This window comes from Rhinolophus hipposideros (genome assembly GCF_964194185.1).
Source record: "Rhinolophus hipposideros genome assembly, chromosome: 10".
Classification (NCBI taxonomy): domain Eukaryota; kingdom Metazoa; phylum Chordata; class Mammalia; order Chiroptera; family Rhinolophidae; genus Rhinolophus; species Rhinolophus hipposideros.
The window spans coordinates 46,503,269-46,522,136 of NC_138056.1; the positions used below are offsets into that span (position 1 = coordinate 46,503,269).

General features: G+C 46.7%; 1 protein-coding gene across 2 annotated transcripts in view; it reads right to left on the reverse strand.

Annotated features, from left to right (window-relative positions):
- CLPB (ClpB family mitochondrial disaggregase) overlaps window positions 1-18,868 on the reverse strand; it is a 136,992-nt gene that overhangs the window by 56,997 nt on the left and 61,127 nt on the right. For both annotated transcript variants that reach the window (XM_081062572.1, XM_081062571.1), the window contains exon 5: window positions 9,022-9,150. In XM_081062572.1, coding sequence (XP_080918698.1) covers window positions 9,022-9,150 — 129 coding nt within the window. The remainder of the gene's footprint in view (window positions 1-9,021; window positions 9,151-18,868) is intronic.

Below are 18,868 nucleotides of genomic sequence, written 5' to 3' on the forward strand. Positions count from 1 at the left end.
CTGACGGTAGTGCTTTGACCTCTCTGCCATGCAGTAAGACTGTGTGTTCCAAACTGTCTACCCCACTGGACTTTAAGCTACCTGAAGGCAAAGGCTATATTCTGCTCATGTGTCTTCCCTCCCTGCCTGGGAGTACCACTGGAACAGTATGGTCTGTGGACTGGTGCCATTTCGCGAGCTTTGTCACCAGTCCTCCATGAGATGAGCACAGTAAGTGGAGACTTTTATAATGACTTAAGTAATTTTATATCTGTTGAACCTAATGACAAATTCAGGACTGTATTTTGTATGCCTTTTTAAAATATAATTTTTCAAATAATTCATTTTTATTGGATTTTATAAACAGATTCATTCATGAGCAAGAAGAGATAGGTTTTTCGCAGGTTTTTCACAGATTAAGCAGCACTGCCTTAAAGCAACCCATTCCCCACTCTCTTCTGCTTCCCCCTTTCCCTCTGTTTCCTTGAATCTTTTTCCTCGTCTCATGCTCACATCTAAAATGTAGGTTCTCTCACTGTGTCCGTGGGCCAGCTTAGTGCTCCAGCTGTCTGTGGAGCACTCACAGACTTAGCCAGCCTCCGAGAGACGGACAACTCTCAAATCTTCATGTCCAATTTAGGGTCCCTTCTCTCCTGGGCTTCCATTTATCCAACTGCCTGCTACACATTTCTACTTGAGTGTCCCACAGGATCCTCAGCTGGTCAACAGCTATTTATTAATCACCTACCACACGTCAGCTGTGCATATTTTTTTCAAGGAGCTGTGAATATAGCAGTGAAATAAAGAGACATTTGTGATCACACGGCTTACATCCTAGTCAGGGAGATAGAGGATCAACTTAACAAACAAATAAACATGGTCATTTCAGGGACTGATCGGTACCATGAAGTAGATAAACAGGGTAATATGACATAAAGTGACTGGGCGAGCTACTTTTACCAGGATGTGGTCAGGGAAGGGCTCTCTGAGGAGGGGAGACCTGAATTCCCAATGGGGAGAGTGCCTCCATCAATGGTAGAGGTAGGTACAAAGGGCCAAGGTGCGTCTGAGGGACCAGAGAAGGCCAGAGTTCCTGGAGAACAGAGGACAAGGGGGAGAGTGACTAGAGGTGAGGTCGCAGAGGCAGGTTAGCTCTAGATGACACAGAGCTTGGTAGACTCTGGTAAGGAATTCAGATTTCATTTTAGGCTCAGTGGGAAGCCAATGAAAGGTTTTAAGTAGGAGAATAACAGGATTTATATTTTAAAGAGACCGCTCTGGCTATTATTTGGAGGGTGAGTTTAGGGAGACAAGAGAGGAAATGGCGAGACTAGTCAGGAGGCTGTGGTGCTCGCCCAGGAGACCCGGACTGTCGCCCTGAACTTGACTAGAGTTACAGCAACGGAAATGCCAAAAGGGGCATGGGGTCAATATGTACTTTAGAGGTACAACTGACAAGGGTTAATGAAGGTCTGAATGGGGAATACAAAGGGAAAAGAATTCAAGGAGGACTCGCAGATTTGTGGTCTAAAAACCTGGGTAGATGATGGCATCGTTGACTGAGATGGAGAAGACCTAGGGTGCCAAATTTGGGAGAAAAACGCAAGTAGATTTTGGCCATGTTTACAATGAGACTGAGGAAAGAACAGGTACTGGGGAAGAGGATTTAAGTGGAGAGCAGTCATTCTTTTTGAGAACTTTTACTGAGAAGGGATGCAGAGAAATGAGGTACACCTGGAAATCAAAGGAAGTCTTTAGTTTGCTTTGTAGTTTAAGATGAGTGATATTAAGGCATGTTTTCACGCTGATGGGAAGGAGCCAGCAGAGCGTAGAAGACACAGTGCAGGAGAGACGGGGGCTAACTGGAGGAGGAAAGTCCTTGAGAAGCCAGAGGAAACACAGGAGCCCGGGCCCAGATGCAGCGCTGACCTTAGGAACTTCTTCCAATATGGAGGAAGGCAGGCAGAATACTGGAGCACAGATGCAGGTAGACAGCCTGGGAGATGAGGTAGTTGTTCCCTTTCGATTGCAATCTATTTTCTCTATGAGGTGTGCGGTGAAAGCATTAGCTAAGCAGTTGGGGAAGGAGCGTACTGAAGATTTGAGGAGAGAGAAGAAGGTATGAGAAAACTGGCGTGGTCCAGAATAAGACAGTGCTTTCACTCACAAAGTACAGCGCTGTGCCTGGCAGTGCTGACTGAGACGCATGGACATAAATGCAGAGTGAGTCCTGTTAGCATTGCTTTGTGACTTTTTTTCTCCAGCAATATTCATCTTTCCAGACATAGACGTAAAGTAAAAAGAAACTGAGTTTTACTAGGGTTAGCATTTCATCAGGTGAATATAAAGGAGGGAGAAGGAAGCAAGGGGGTAGTTAGAATGCTGCACCAGGGAATCTAAAGGAGGGAGGGACGGAAAGAATGTTCCAAACAGAACTGGTCATTCCCCTGTACCTCCACTCCACCCACACCTCCTTTCAATATCCCTTACCTCCGTACAGGTACATAGCACCTGCTTGCCATCCAGTCCAGAACCTGGACCTCATCTTGACTACTTCTCTCTCCCCATCTGACCCTACTGAGTCTATGCTTAAACCTTCCTGGGACCATTCCTCCTCTCTCCTTTCCCACTGTCTTGTTTTAGGTTTAGACAATTTAGGTTTAGGTTTAGACAATTATAATAGCTTTCAAATGCAGTATTTTCCCTTTCTCCGATCACGCCCCTTCTAATCCATTTTTCCCCATTTTTCTTTCAAGTATAACAATATGTACAAAATGTACATAAGAGGGCAGCTCAGTGAATCTTCACAAGGTGAATGAACACGCCTGCATAACCTAGCACCTAGATAAAGAAACAGAACATTACAGCACCCCAGAAGGCCCGTTACTACCTGCCCCCTCGAGGGTAACTACTACTGTGACCTCTTACACTACTGGCTAGTTTTGTCTATTTTGAACTTTACATATAAATGTTGTCACACTTCACGTCCAGCTTGTGCTAAGGTTTGTGAGATTCATCCATGTTGTACAGAGCAAGAATTCGTTCATTCAGTCATTCAATTTATTATTCCATTGTGTGAACATTCCATAATTTATTACCTACTCAATTACTGATAAACAATTTTGAAACTTCTAAAGCACCTTTCACATTAAACATACATCAAAGTGATTTTCCACTAAATCTTAATGGTTTCCCACTGGAGGTTAAAATCCCATTTTCTTAGCAGAGTTTATGTTACAGGCCTTCATTGTTGGCTCCTGCTTTCCACTCTTGCTTTCTGACCCTTCCATCCAAACTCTATAAATTCAGCTCTTCTGAAGTGCCTGTAATGTACTGAATAAAGTGTGCTGCTTCATAATCCATGCCTCCGAACATGCTGTTCCCTCTGCCTTTCTCCCTCACCTACCTGGTAAACTTGCAGTCATCCTTAAAGACCTAGTACAAACACCACCTCCTACATCTGCTCTCCCTGCCTTCCCCAGAGATGTGAAGGGATTTCTCTGTGATCCCTCAGCACCTTCTACACATCTCCATTAACATACCAGCCAGCAGCATTTCTTGGTTAAAATGTATGATTTCCTCATTGAACTAGGAGTTCCTTAAGGGCAAAGACCATGCCTGGATCATCTTTATTTCCCTGGTGCCTCGGGTGGGGCCTAGGACAGGAGAGATACTCAGTAAGTGTTTGAAAAATGAATGAAAAGACTTGCCGAGGGGCTGCACAGGATGCTGGAGCTGGAAGGGGTTCTTGGGATCAGCCACTCTAACTTCTCTCTTTCACTGAGGAAGAGAAGGGATTTGCCTAAAGGAAACAAGATTTGCTGGTGGCAGAGCCAGACATCTGAGTTTCAGCCCAGTGCTCATTCCCCTTCTTTGTATTGTTGGCAAGAATCAGAGGACAGCCTGAGGCAGGCCGACTCCCTCAACATCTGGCAGTGCAGCCAGATGGACAGACAGTGAAGTGGAACAACAAATGGAACTAAGTTTCGAGCCCCGACAACAAACTAGCAGGCTGCTCCAGGGAGGAAGGATGTCTGCACTGGAAAGGCTCTTAGCCTCAGGCAGGGATGGGGGGGAACTTAAGGACTCATTTGATGGTGCCTGGTTAACACTGACGATTGGGCTGTGTCCTTGGAGAGAGGCAGGAAAGAGGCTAAGGGAAGCCCTGGGGAAAGTGCTATTAGTTTCATAGGTCCCAAGTGTTTCTGAGGTGATGAGCACTGGTGGGTGAAAAAGAGGCATCACTGTGACTATGAAGAGGGGAAGCTCTTAAACAGCCAGCCAGACACACCGACACTAAGGGCAAGTGGGCCAGGAAGCAAAGACACCACATCTCCAGTGGCTACGGAGATTGATCAGTGCATCCAAACTCGTACTAAACCACGGGCGGGCACTGCGGCAAAGGACGCGGGACAACTAACACAGTCCTGGCTCTCCGTCTATCTCAGTCGAGTAGGGGGACGGAACCCAAATCCATGGAACAGAGAAGACTTCAGAAGGGAGGTGGCATGAGAGCTGGAGAGTGACTGGCAGAAAGAATTCCACCCAGCAGAGAAACAACGTCTTAAAGGGAAACGAGAGGCAGAAAGCCCTGTGAGAGTAAAGGCAGTAAGGTGGGAACCCTGAGTCAACATCATAATGTGGCAGGAGCATTAGGGCAGCAGTGGGGAAAAGTTAGGTCAGACGAGCACAACTCTAAAACTAGGTTAAAAAGGTAGGATGGGTAGGATTTTAAAAAAGAAATTTTTTTTTAACAAGTGAGCACGGAGTGTTTTTGAAATTAATAATACCAACTATATATAAAGTGCCTACTCTGTAGAACATATGCATTATTAGGACAACACATGTGTCCTAATCCTGACAAAAACCTTAGAAAGTAGGTGGTATCACTCCATTCCCAGGTGAGGAAAGAACCTCAGAGTGGTCCCAGTTTGCCCACAGTCACACAGCTATGTGGCAGGACTAGTTTTCAGAGCTGACTCCTCAGTTCATGATCTTTCCTTGAAGCCTTTCTCAATTGGGGTTTCTCCTTTGAACCACACATGGGAAATTATTCGAGTCATGATTTTCTCAATTCTCCCAAAAATGGTACTACCATTTTAGATGCCTGGAAGAGAAGTGAATTCCTTGCGTACAACGGACGCCTTAGAGCATTAGGGCGCGATTCTCTGGGGGAATCCTGGTTAGAAAGGCTGCCATGATGAGAGATGAGTTTTAGGAAGATGGATCTGGCAGCTGGATAACATTCCTAGGAGAAAACAATTATGATGGCACCTTGACAGTCCTGGAACTATGAGGATGTCAGTTCCAGAGGCTTGAGGAAAGAGGCTCCCCACCTTCCCTGATAACTGCTCTTCCCAGCCCTCCTGCCTCTCCCTCTTCCCTCCCTCCGACCTTTTCTTGTACTTGGCAGTCAAGTGCTGAATGAAGCAGAGCCTTCCTGTTCTAACAAGCAACACAGGCAGAAGCAGCATCTTCAGAGATGAAAACGACAGGGGCCTGCCTGTACATCCACTTTTCTGTGGAGGTCGGGGTAGAAAACGGGTACTAGTGAATTGAGAACCCTGCCATAGAAATCGTCTGGCAATCTATTACCCTTCTCGGTAAGGATAAGCACTCCCTCCTCGGAGAAGCTTTCTGTAACTGACTCCATGCCCCTGCTCACCAGGTATTTCCTCCTCCATGTTCCCAGAGTCCCTTGTCCAGCCCATGCCAGACCACCTACCCCGCGGCCATTGCCCATTTCCTTATCTGTCTCCTCCACCAGTCTGAGCGTCTCTCAGGGTCAGGGACAGTTTGCCTGACTCATCTTAGGATGCCCTGAGGTCCGTGGTCTCAGAGATGGCAAGTGGCTTGCCCAGAATCATACTACAGACCTGAGTTTTAAACCCAGGGGTGTCTGACTCCCCAGGCTGTGTTCTTTTCACTATGTTACGGGGTCTCCTGGAGGTGAAGAAGAGACCTATCTGTGCCAAGCACCCAGCCCAACACTGTACCAGTTCAGAGGCAGTGCTCTCAGAGCGGATCAAACTCCCGGGAGAGGCTTCCTGAGAGGGAGGCCTGGAAGGATCCCGGATCTAGATGAGAAGAGAGGGAACGTGATGCCATTTTAGGCAGGGTGGGGAAGTTGTGGGCAGAAACAGAATTATGAAGCCGTTCGGTAGAAGTACAGGTTTCATGAAGGAGAAATGGGATTATAGCTGCCAGGGTGAGAGTCTGATTTCTTTATACAATCATGGAACATACAGCAAGGGCTTTTACAGACGTTATCACTAATCCGTATGCTATCTCTATGTACTTCTCATGTGTTACTTTACAGACGAGAAAACGGAGGCTTAGAGAGTTAAGGTGACATATCCAAGGCAATACAGGGGGGAAGGTCAGGAGCTGGGATTCAAACTCAGGTTGGTCTGACTAGGAAGACTGAGGTGTCCTTTCTATTAGCCCACACTGGTCAGAGAACTTCCCACATTAGCACACTAATGTTGCTGCCCGGACCTCCTCCTAGCCCTCCCATGGGAACTGCTGGTCAGAGGGCAAGAACTGCTGCCCCCTCTAGCTCTAACCCTCTAAGATCTGGAGACCTGAAATCCCTATGAACTAAGCAATTTCAAGGACAGGGGTTCTGTGTGGACCTCGTGAGCATAGGCTGGCCCCTTGGATCTCACGAGAATGCCACTCTAAGTTGCTGCAGCCAGGCTGGTGGCAAATAAAGGCTAAGAAAGCTGGATGGTCAGGAAGGCAGACCCTCCTGCCTTCCCTGAATCCCTTACTGAAGGTCAACTGGGGTCAGCAGACTTTGGAAATGTTACTGGTAACAGCCCCCAGGACAAGGGAGCAGGATCCTGCCTCTCGGTTGGCTGGTCACATACACAGGCCGACCAAGAGAGGTCAGCGGGGAGGGAGGTCAGAAGTTGGCAGGCCTGCAGGCCCTGAGTGACGGCCACTTGTTCAGCTCAGGAAGGGAGAAATAAGTGGGTTAATGGTTTTGGCCCTTGAGGCTGGAGGCTAGGGCAGGGGGTGTAAATGGATGCTGTGTAAAAAGGCAGGTGGGCGAACTGTAAATGTGGGGGCTATGGGCATCTGTTCCAAGTCAACAGGCAGGAACCATGCCCCTGGAACGGCTCAAAGGGCCAGCGCTGGCCTGGGGTGGGAGGGTGAGGCACTTCATAAAAGGCCCATGCCTCGTCATTTCAAAGGTGTTCGATCTGGAGGGCTGGAGAGAGTGTCTCTTTTTAGAGTGAATTCGCTGTCTGTTTGGGGGCTGAGAGGAAGCAGGGAATATAAACCACTGGACAATGGCTGGGGGTATTGATTGATTTTAAGGCACGACAGAGTGAAGCCCCATAGTGAATGCTCCAATTCTTAGCTACAAATGTCTTGCAGGAAAGCTTTCCAAAGGACAAAGTACGCAGCATCCTGCTTGTGGATGTTTTCTAAGTCTCTCCTTCTGCCAGCAGTGAGTTCTTGCTTCAAAAACATCAATCACCCCAGGCACTGTCACGTATCCACAGCAGTCCCACTCTAAGCAATGTAATGCCCCACTAACGCACACTCTGGGGCAGGTCCCTTTTGTAGGCTGGGGGTATGGGCCAGGTCTGAGTCTTAAGCCAATGTGGCTGGATTTGGGGGTTACAGGGAAATCCCTCCAACTCAATCATATGACAAGGGCTAGAAGATGATGTGGGGATAATGGGGCAGGGAGGCAAAGGGTTTGGGATGGAAAGAACTTTCTTTGAAGATTGGATTTTGAAAAGTGATTGGCTGCAGAGAACAGCTGGCAGAAGATACAGAGAAAAAAAGTACAGATCATTTAAAAGAAGACATTGTAACCACTCAGAGAAGAAATGGACTCAGTGGACACCTAAAATGGAATAGACTCCCAGGGAAGAAGCAGGGTTCTCTCAGTCCCTGACAGAATCCAAGGAAAGGCAGCCAGCCAGCTGAGGAGAGGTTTCTGCTGGGAGGAGAGTAGATAACCCCACGGACCTCTGAAGACCCCTATGGTCTCCGGTTCTTGGAGAATGACCCCTGACAAGTAGGACCCCGGTGTCTTGCTCCAAAAGAGGGTCTCTAGCCTCTCAAGAAGGTACAGGGAGGGCATAAACAGGCAGTCGTGTGCCATACTCAGGGGCCTGGGGAGCACACATTCTGGCAAGATGCTTCCCTCCCTATCCCAAAGAGAGGCCCGAGGGAGATAAAAGGAAGTGGGGGAAAGGTGGCTGCTTGGGAGTGTCGGGCAGGGTGGAGGGTAACTCTGCAACCAGACCTGGATAGGACTAGATCAGCCCGAACCTGGAGATGGCACACCCTGTCCCTCCATTTAAACTGATGCTCTGCAAAGGGAGGGAATTCACTCATTCAGCGTGGTTACTGAGTGCTGACTTTGTCCTGGGTACTATGCTAGGTGCTAGGGATGAGTCAGCCAAGGTTCTGGACTTCAGGGAGCTCAGAGTCAAGTTAGGGAGAAGGCTACTGAACACACAAAACACTTTCCATATGGTGACAAATGTGACCTGAGATTAAGTAGGGGAGGGATCACGGAGGACGTCCTTGAGACCTGGGTTAGCAGAGATGTGAAGGGCCTTTCCCTTGTTTAACTAGCACCCCTCTGGAGGTCACAGGGGAGAGGAGAGGACACTTTTGGGGAGTGCAACAAACAAAACTCTCAGGGCACGTACAAACAGGCAGGATGACATGGTACATAACACACAGGGAAAGAACACACTCTGGCCACACAGGGCAAATCACACGTGCACACGGCTATCATCAGGCAGCTCCAGCTCTGGGAGGGGCCCGGCTCTGGGGGAACACCGCATGTGCAGAGTGGAAAAGCTGTCAAGTCTTTCCCTGCCCACGCCCCACCCTGCCCCGCTCACCCACGCTCTCACCTCCATCCGCCCCACTGACCCACAACCTGCTCCACTCATCCACGCTCTCACCTCCATCCGCCCCACTAACCCACGCTCTCACCTCCGTCCGCCCCGCCCCGCCCCCCCACGCTCTCACCCACGCTCCGGCCCGCCCCCCCCATGCTCTCACCTCCATCGAGCAGCACCTTGACGGTGCGGTAGTCGTCGGCGAGGACAGCGTAGTGCAGAGCTGTGCAGCCCTTGAAGCTGGCGCGGTTGTTCAGCCGATTGTTGAAGTCATCCTCTCGGGTGACCAGGACTGGGAGACAGTAACACAAACGTCCCATTAGCAACCAATGCCTGAGCCACCAATCTCACCTTCTTTCTCTTGGCATTCTGATTCACTCACTCATCTACTCATCTCACTCATCCACTAAACATATAATGGCACCTACTATACGCCTGGCCATCTGTGCAGGGCAAGAGAAGGTAAAACCGAGGCCAGTTAGTTCCACCAACATTTACTATGAAGGATCAGGATTCATTGGAAACATAGAAGTGAATCACACACGGTCTCTGACCTCATCCAAAGAAGGAGGCAGACGACAAACAGATGTTTCAAGTATTATTTGAAATAAATGCTATGTTGGAGGTATAACAGGATGATATGGGAAGCCAGAGGGCAGCTTAGTTCAATTTGGGCATGAAGAGAGGATTCCAGACACCCAGAGTCTTGAAGGGTGAAGAGGCGTTACCCAGGTGAAGAAAGAAGGCTGGGGTAAGACAGGGCAGGAGACAGACGCTGTTCTTAGCAGAACAGTAGCATACCCCTCTGCTTTGAAGATGTTTACAATTTAGTGAGTATTTAACATTATTTTGTAAAGATCTTTTTTAATTTATAAAAGCCATTAAAATTTTGGAACTACAGAAAAGTACAAAAAAGGGGTCGCTATCTCAGCAACTTGAGAAACTGCTCTTAATATTTTGGTATATATCCTTCATATATATACATACATACATATATACTCTATAATATCTACATACCTATATATTCATGCATATGCATACACGTTTGTGTATGTATGTATCCTAAAAAATTGGGATTTACTACTTAAATTGCAATTTTTGTAATGTGCTTTTTTTTTTACCTTTAATAAACGCACTGTGAACATTTTTTTGAAGGTAAGAAGAATAGCATTTCATGTAGTCAAAGAACCAAAGCCCCCCAGTCTTACTTTAGTGCTCATATTCATGACTTTCCCTCTCCAATTTCATATAAAAGAACCTAAAACCACTTTGATCACTTTTATAGGACACCCTGGGTGGGTGACCACACACGTCCCTGTTCACCTGGGAGGAACCTGGTCTGTGTTGTCCTGGACAGTCCCAATCTGGACAATAAATTGGAAGGTCACGCCACCTCTGAGGCCTTCCCCTGGGAACTGAGACCCCAGAGAATAGCTATCTTGCTTAGGTGATAGGGTTTCTTTCTGCCTCATGTAGAAATTATCAGAGTAACTGTCTTATGTTCCCTCCTGAATTGACTTCGCCAGGGGATGGAATTTGGTCCTATCGACCTGAACCCCTAGCCCATGGTTCAAGGCCTGCAACCAGGTAGGTTTCTCTGACTTCCCACTAAGGAAGGGGGTGTAATTCAGTCAAGAGGTAACCTTGCCTAGGTAGTCAAAAGCACCAGACAATTCCTAAACCATTCTTTTCCATGTGGTCTTAGAATGGAGACAGTGAATTTTCCCCTCCGGCAAAACTAGAGTTCCTCCTTAAAGTTCCAAAAGCCAGAAGACTTATCATGCTTCCTCCTAATACTAACAGATTCCACTTACTGCCTTTCTTCTACGGTGTGCCTGGAATGGTCATGTCACACAATCTATTTAATTCTCATAACTACCTTCTACAGTAGATATTATCATTCCCATTTTATAGATGAGGAAACTGAAGCATGGAGGGCACACAGCTAATATGTGGTCGAGTGAGGATTAAAACCCAGCTCTAACCTGAGTCCTTACTCTTTCTCTCCATCATATCATGCTGTCACCCTCATTTCGAAAATTACCAAATCAGAGCCCAGAGAAAGGAGCTCAGAGCCTAGACATCTGGACCCAGCCTTGGCTCTTATTCCCTTCTTTCCTTGCTCAGGTGAAGGTACAGCCACTCTCTGCACAACTTGCCTTACGGGGGAACATCCTGAGGTTTGTAGCTGGCACCCAGATAAGCTAGCTTAGTTGGAAGCATTTCATGTTTGGCCAAAATGGAGCTGCTGGAGTACGTAGCAGAGAACAGACCACATTTTCTTGTGGTCTATGGACTCAGGTCTTCTGCACCAACAGAGGCTCTCCAGACAGATCCCTCCCACCCCACACCGAGTGATACCTGACCTTTCCTGGACTAGGGAGAACAGGAAGAAGGCCTCTGAGGAGCTCACACACATGTGCCATAGGCAAGAGCATCTGCATTTTTCCCATCAGAGAGCCCTTTAGGACTTAACTCAGAGATTACTAACTCTTAGTCACAGTTTTATCAAATCATGTTAAGTGATCTTGTTTCCAGTCCACTGCAGATTAGGAGACGGAAACAAGAAGGCTGGGGAGCCTTCACAATCAGGCAGATTGATTACAATCAAGTGCTGACCAGGCAGGGAGGGAAAAGAACAGCACAATATAAAGCTAAAAAGGAATTCACAGAATACAGCACCTCAAAAGCCCCTAAGGGCACCACTGAATTGCCACATAGGACATTAACTGCACAATATAATGAAGAACCTGAGGAAAAGCGATAGTTGGCTCAAGAAAGTAGGAAGGGTGCAATCCATTTTACAAAGAAAACACATCATTCATTCAACAAACAACATTTAATGAGCACCAATGCATGGTGGTAGCTGCTGGAGACACACTAATGAATAAGTGTCTAAGGCAAGAATCGGACCACTGAACAAATGACAATATTTCACAAGTGCAATGATAGAGCTATACGTAGGGTGCTTACCATAAAAAGCAGAGGAACTCAAGGAACACAGCTGGGGCTATTCAGTTCAGGGACTAATGTCACCAGAGTGCCAGCATTACAGCCCAGCTAATAAAGAATATCCACGAGTCGGGCCCCCTCACCTCTGAGTCCTTATCTCTCACCCTCCCATTTTAAGGCTCTTTCTTGCCTCTGAGATTTTGCAAACACTACCCCTTGCCTGGAGCATGTCACCTCTCCCACTCAGCTGGCTAACTCCAAATTCACGTTCAGGCCTCTGACTAGCAGTCTCTTCCTCCAGTGATTCTTCCTAAGGTGGAGGGAGTTGCTGCTCCTCCGCGCTCCCAGCGCCTTAGGCCTCCCCCAGTTACAGTATTTACTACGGTCTACTGCTATCGCCTCCTTGGTTGACTGTGTTCTCTGCTAGACCAAAAGCTCAATGAGGACAGGACGTGTCACTATCTTCTCCCAGTGCCTACTACAGGGTCTGGCCACAAATATGTGCTTGACAAATCCTTGCTGAATTAGCAAATAAATACATAATTCATAAACAAGGCCCTGATATTACCTTGTTTTTGGAACAACATCAACAGTCAACAAGTTTTTAGTGGAGGCAGCAGAGTGTGGCTGTTAAATAAGTGAGCTCTGGAGCCAGACTGCTTGTGTCTGGATCCCAGCTCTGAACCGACTGTGTAATCCTGGGTACCTTACCTAACCTTGGTAACCTCTCGGTGCCAAGTTTCTTTATCTGTAAATGGCGATGATACAGGTACCCTCTCAGGGATGTTGTCAGGATTAAACGAGACACTATGAGTAAAGGGGCTTGGGACAGTGTGGGGCATACACAGTACTTCTTAATGTCAGCAATTATCCTTTCAGTCTGTCTTGTGCTTCCAACAGTGCATTCTCCTTGTGAAGACAGGTCCGTTTGGGGAATCCTGCATACAGGTTTCCCCTCAGAAAGGCACGGGTCTAAGTTAAGAACCATCTGTTTAACTTGGCGTTACTCGGCAGTTTCTTATTTGACAGCCGCTTTCCACTCACCCTTGCTAAAATCCTGCAGTTGTCATGCTCCACGGAACACTCTTTGGAATTGAGTAGTCCATTACAATCTGTACAATATTTTCACTTATTTATTTCAGAATAATCCTGCGAGGTCTAAGTTTACTCCCCCATTTTACAGATGAGGAAACTGAAGTTCAGAAGGATGCCACAATCAGTTGGTGGCAGGGGTAGGACCCGGCTGGTTTGGCTAGGCTCGTTCTGTGCTCTTATCAATAACCTCTCTTCGCCCATCACCCAGTGTCAGACGCTCTGTCCCCAATCATCTTGCTGAAGCCCCCAGCTCGTTAGATTTCATATTCTTCCCTAGCCAGAAAAAGTGGCTTAAAGGCAGGAAGGTGTGGGGAGAGGTGTAGCACACACCCTCACACACTTCTCCTTCACGGACGGAGAGCATGCAAATCCATGGGAGCTCAAGTGACTCATCCAAGACTGGCTCACCTGCTGGCTACCATGGTGGTCTTTTGAGGCCCTGTGTTTACAGCTGGTCCGCAGCCAGTGAACCATCCCCTTCCCAACAAAGACATCTAGCAGCCTGTCTCCAGCACCGGGTGAGATGGGCTCCACCTCTTGCTTCCCCTCCAAGCCAGCCATTCCTGTCTCTTCAGTGGGTGCCGCACTGCTTTGACCACCAAGCGTCACTCTGTTATCCTTCTGCTCTCACATCTGCCTGCTGATGTTGCAATGTCTATGCCTGGGTGCCGTGGCAGTATGTGCCTGATATACACTCTGCAGGATTCCCTGGCCTCAGCAGCGCCGAGGAGTCAGCAGAGGTGAAAATAGTCCCTGAAGCCTGGCTAGGCTTGTTTATGTAGCCTGGCCACGCCCTAGCACTGCTGAAACTGAAAACAAAAACAAAAACAAGAAAAACACCCCACTGTCTACTAGGATCAGAAATAGTGACTTAAGGTAAAGGAGTCATACAGTCCTGAATCTTAGCTCTGCCACTTACTAAATTCCTCGATCTGTAAAATGGGTATGATAAGCAATAATCTGAGGAGTACTAAATATTTAAATATGAGAATCCAATTTGAGAATAGGTTTCTTAAAACATTATCACGAACATTTAGTCATGCTGCTTTCTCCGTTGGGTTAGGCACTGGGGACACAGAGATTTGAAAAACAGTATCTGAGTTAAGACGGGTGGTCTCCAGATACCAGAAGTTGTATTACTGCTGCCGTGTGCAGAGGACAGGCTACCCTAGCTATGAGTCCCTCTCCCCACGGCTCGGCTTCTACCCGCCACTCCCAGCAGCCATGCCGGCTAATGTCACTGAATGTCTAGCAGTGCTTACCTTTAAAGATGTGAGCACGTCTCCATGAGAGGGAATCTACGGCTAATATGACAAACATGAGAATAACCCCTACATTTGTGCAGCATTTTACGGTTTAGAGAGCACTTCAATGCAATTGTTCCCTTACCCTCAAGACAACCTAGGGCAGATAGGTCCAGTACTATTCTTTCTATTGAACAAGACACAGAGGTAAAGACGTTAGGTAGCCTGCCCAACTCACGCTGCTCATCGGTGGTGGATGAGGACGAGACCCCGAGCCTGCCTGGCTCCATCCTCCATACTGCATAGTTTCTGCCGATGCCCACAGGCTCAAGCCTCACATAACCCAGGGTCAGCTCACCTGGCTTGAAACTCAGGGACTACGTTAGATTCGCAGGAGTCTTCAGGAAGAAACCGCTTGGCCGTCAGCTTCCTCCCACCCAAGGTGTTTTGTGTCTATGACCTCATTAAATCTTCACTACAACCTGAGCTACAGCATCATAGGCCAGCATCATGGCTGCCTCCTTTACCTCTGCGGGCACTGTCGGCTCTGCCTGTTGCGTTCATCTTCAGCCAGGGGATGGGGCAAGAGGGAGTCCCCTGTGCCAGGTCTCCATGAGATCAGCCCTGGAGAGGGCAAGGCCCTTCATTTCCTTCCACAGTCTGGAAAATCAGCCTTCCTCTCCAACTCCTACCTGTTCTTTAAAGCCCAATTCCAGGTCTCCTGTTCTAGGGGGTCCTTTCTCTCCAGCTCTTCCCTGGATACCTATCATGTGGGTTATGTGTACTGATTTAGTTAATGATTTATTGTCTTACTACACGTCTTGTAATCCTTTGTGTTAAAAATTTCCCTTCTGTTCTGACTCCCCAGTTAGGTCCTAGGCTCCTCATGGGTGACAGTAATTAGTTATAGCATTTTTTGTATGTACTTCCTACAACATCACTTCAGTTTTTCATGCAGCTTCAGCACTGAACACACAAGAGTCTTTGTCCATCCACCTGCCCATGAGCACACCACCACCGAGTACAGGAAGTACTCGAAGTACGAGTACTTCGTACTCCTACAGGAAGTACGAGGAGAGGCACACATGCAAAGATGGGGCACATATCATGTGGCTGGGGGAGGAATCTCCTAGAACTGTCCTGAGGATCAGGGGAATTTGGCAGGTGGAGAGGGGAAGAAGGGCATTCCAGGTAAAGGCTGCATTACCTGTCCATTCAAGAAACTAGGAGTCCTTCAGTGAGTCTGGAATGCTGAGAGATGGTGGGTGGAGCAGTGGGCAAGGATGAGGTTGCCCAGGTGGGCGGAGGCCTGTCCTGAGAGGGGTTTGGACTCTATCCTGAAAGCTATGGGCATGCAATGGTTTTTGTTCATGAATTAAGCAGCAAGGGGAAAAGCAAGAACAATAGACCAGGAAACGAAAACTGAGTTTAAAAATGGCTCTTTTACTAACTTAATATGTGTCTCAATTCCTCCATGCCCCAGATTCCCTATTTTTAAAACAGGAATTTTCCTGCATCAGTGGTTCTCAAATTAGGGAACAGAATGACCTGGGTAACTTATAAAAAAAAAACTTTGATTCTTGGGCCCCCACTTCAGCGATTTGGATTCAGCAAGCAGGGTTTGGGAATGTACATTTAAAAAGCCCATTGTGTTGTTTCTCCAAGAAGGCTCTGAGAAGTACCGGACTAGATGATCTCTGAGGGTCCTTCCCACTCCAAGGTTCTTGTGAAGAATACAAGGAAAATGTAGGTGGCCACCTCCACCTGTCTGGTTCTGTTCCAAGAAAACAAAGGATGTCTGGGCACTAGAACGCTCTTCTCAAGCCCCATGTTTAGAAAGTTAGAGCCAAGTCTCAGGACACCAAGCCTCGCGATGAGACCTCCAACAACTCACTCACATCTCCCCCTCAAAATCCTAACTGGAATTCTATACAATACACTCTAGCCTGTTTCCTCGTTCATCCACCAAACATTTATTAAGTCCTCTGCACAGGCCGGGCCATGGCGAGAGTACGGGCTCTGCCCTCAAGAGCTTGTAAATGCTACACATAACATCAAATAATCTTTCTTTTATAAACTATCTCTGAAAGGAAAGAATTCAGAATTTTGAGTCAGAGAGATCTGGATTCTAATCTTGGTGACTCTGGAAGATTACTTCACCCCTCTGAGCCTCAAATTTCTCATTGGTAAAATTGGGACATTAATGTCTATTAATTGGGTTGTTGTGAAAATTAGAAATGACGCAGTATAGTGAGGGGAACAGGAAACGATCAGCAACTAAGAAATGGCCGTTTTCAAATTAACATGGCTTCCCCCGTCTTAGAACCCATAACATATCCACATTCCTCTGTTTGACTTTCAGAGGCCTTTCCTACCTGGTCCCAGTTAATTTCTCCAAATAGACTTTCAACTCCTCCCTTCCTGCTAGTCGAGGCCCTCAAGCAGAGGACCCTGGTGATCCTACTGAGAATCCTCAGTGGGCAGCACTGTGTATTAGGAAGCGCAGAGCGGTCAGTCAGTCAGACTGGGAATCAAAACTCACGGTGTGACTTTCATCAAAATACTTAACATCTCTGAGAATCTGTTTCCTTGTCTGCAACATAAATAATATTACCTGTCTAACAAGATTCAGAGACAAACCCAATTAAAAAAATGCACATAGGACCTGAGTAGACATTTCTCCAAAGAAATAGACAAATGGCCAAAAAACAAACAAACAAACAAAAAAACACACACAAAAAGAAGGTCAATGTCATTAGCCACCAGGGAAATGCAAATCAAAACCACAAGATGCCATTTCACATCTACTAGGATGGCTCAAGTGAGAAAGATGGGCAATAACAAGTGCTGGTAAGGACGTAGAGAAACTGCATCCCTCACACACAGCTAGTGGGAATGTAAAACGGGGACGCCACTTTGGATAACAACCTGGCATTTCCTCAAAAGGTTATACACAGACTCACCGTATGACCCAGCAATTCTATTCCTAGGCATAAACTCCAGAAAATTGGAAACAGTATGTCCATACAAAAACTTGTACACAAACATTCATAGCCGCATTATTCGTAATAGCTAAAAGTAGAAATAACCCAAATGTCCCTCGACTGATGAACAGATAAAGCAAATGTGGCAAATCCATTAATGAAATATTATTTAATTATGAAAAAAAATGAAATACTGATATATGCTACAACAAGGATGGATCCTGAAAACCTGCTAAGTGAAAGAAGCCAGTCACAAAAAGACCACATGTTGTATGATTCCATTTATATGGAATGTTCAGAATAGACAAATCTGTGGAGACAGAAAGTGGATTAGTGATTGTGTAGGGCTAGGGGGAGTTGAGAGGTAAAATAGGGAATGATCGGTAATGGGTACGGGTTTTACAGGGTAACGAAATGTTCTAAAATTAATTGTGGTTGATGGCTACACGACTCTTGTGAATAAACTATTGAATTATACACTTGAAATGACTGAATTGCATAGTATGTAAATTAAATTTCAATAAAGCTGTTATGAAAAAAATGTATGTAAGGAGTGGAGCACATCATGCCTGGCATGTAGTAAGGACTCAATGAACAGTAATAAATGTAGTATTGTGCCCTTCCCTCTTCCTGATGCCACTCGAATCCTGGCCAGAATCACCACTAACACCAATATTTATTGCTGGGAGCTGATTCCATACTCAGTGGAGGGTCACAGGTGAGTCCTGAAGGCTAATATCCCAGGACTAAGAGTCTCCCTCCAACACTCAGACATTTAAATAGGTAACTCTTGGAAAATAATGGCCTCCATTTATTGACACTATCATGTGCCAGGTATTGTGCTAGGATCTTCACAACTATCTTCCTCACAAGAACCGTACTAGGCTGTTATTACAATTCCTATGAATGAAGAAACCAGGACTTGGAGAGGTTATCTAGCGTGTTTCAGGTCATATCAGTAGTCCACGACAGAGCTGGCCTGTTCAACCCCAAGGCTTGTACTCTTTTCACTATACGGCTTCAGTATTCTTTCCTTTTATTTATCTATGTTTTACCCATCCTTTACAATTCAAGCAGCCTGATTTTCACTTCTCTCCCTTTCCTCTATCAAATGAGTTAACATTTTCTTTTACATAGTCTTATGCGTTCTCAGATTGCTTCATGTGCACATACATTTGAATATGGCAGGTGCTCAACAAATACCTCTTTAGTGGATGGTTGTTAAGATGTCTCCCCAAGCAGAAAACAGGTTCTTAAAGGATAGATACTGTCTTACAGATCTCTTTACCCTTCATACAGAGAAGGCACTCATGGTTACCTAGGCTGGCCTATGGCTGGAGGAACAGACATTGCTTGACAATGGTTCTCACAGACACCACACTCTCTGCCCATGGTCTGGAAGGTTTCTCCTTAAGAACAGGACCCTGCTCACCTCATTATTACCTTATCATAGTGTAGCATGAAAGGTGGCACACAGTGGGAGCTCAGAAAAGATTTGATGAGTCAAAAAGAAGACTGAGTCAGCACTTACTCTACTGGAGACACAAGTACAGCCCTCCCGTAGGAACCCCCAGCCCATCTCCTCTCATTCCCATGAAAGGGACGGGGGAGAGCAGCAAAGCTGACCGAGGACTTTAAGAAGACGGGCTGCTGACCCTGCCAGTGGCCCTGGACAGTTAGTGTAGCAGCCCCTCTGGCCTCTCCTTTGACCACAGACCCAGTCAGAGCTTTCCAG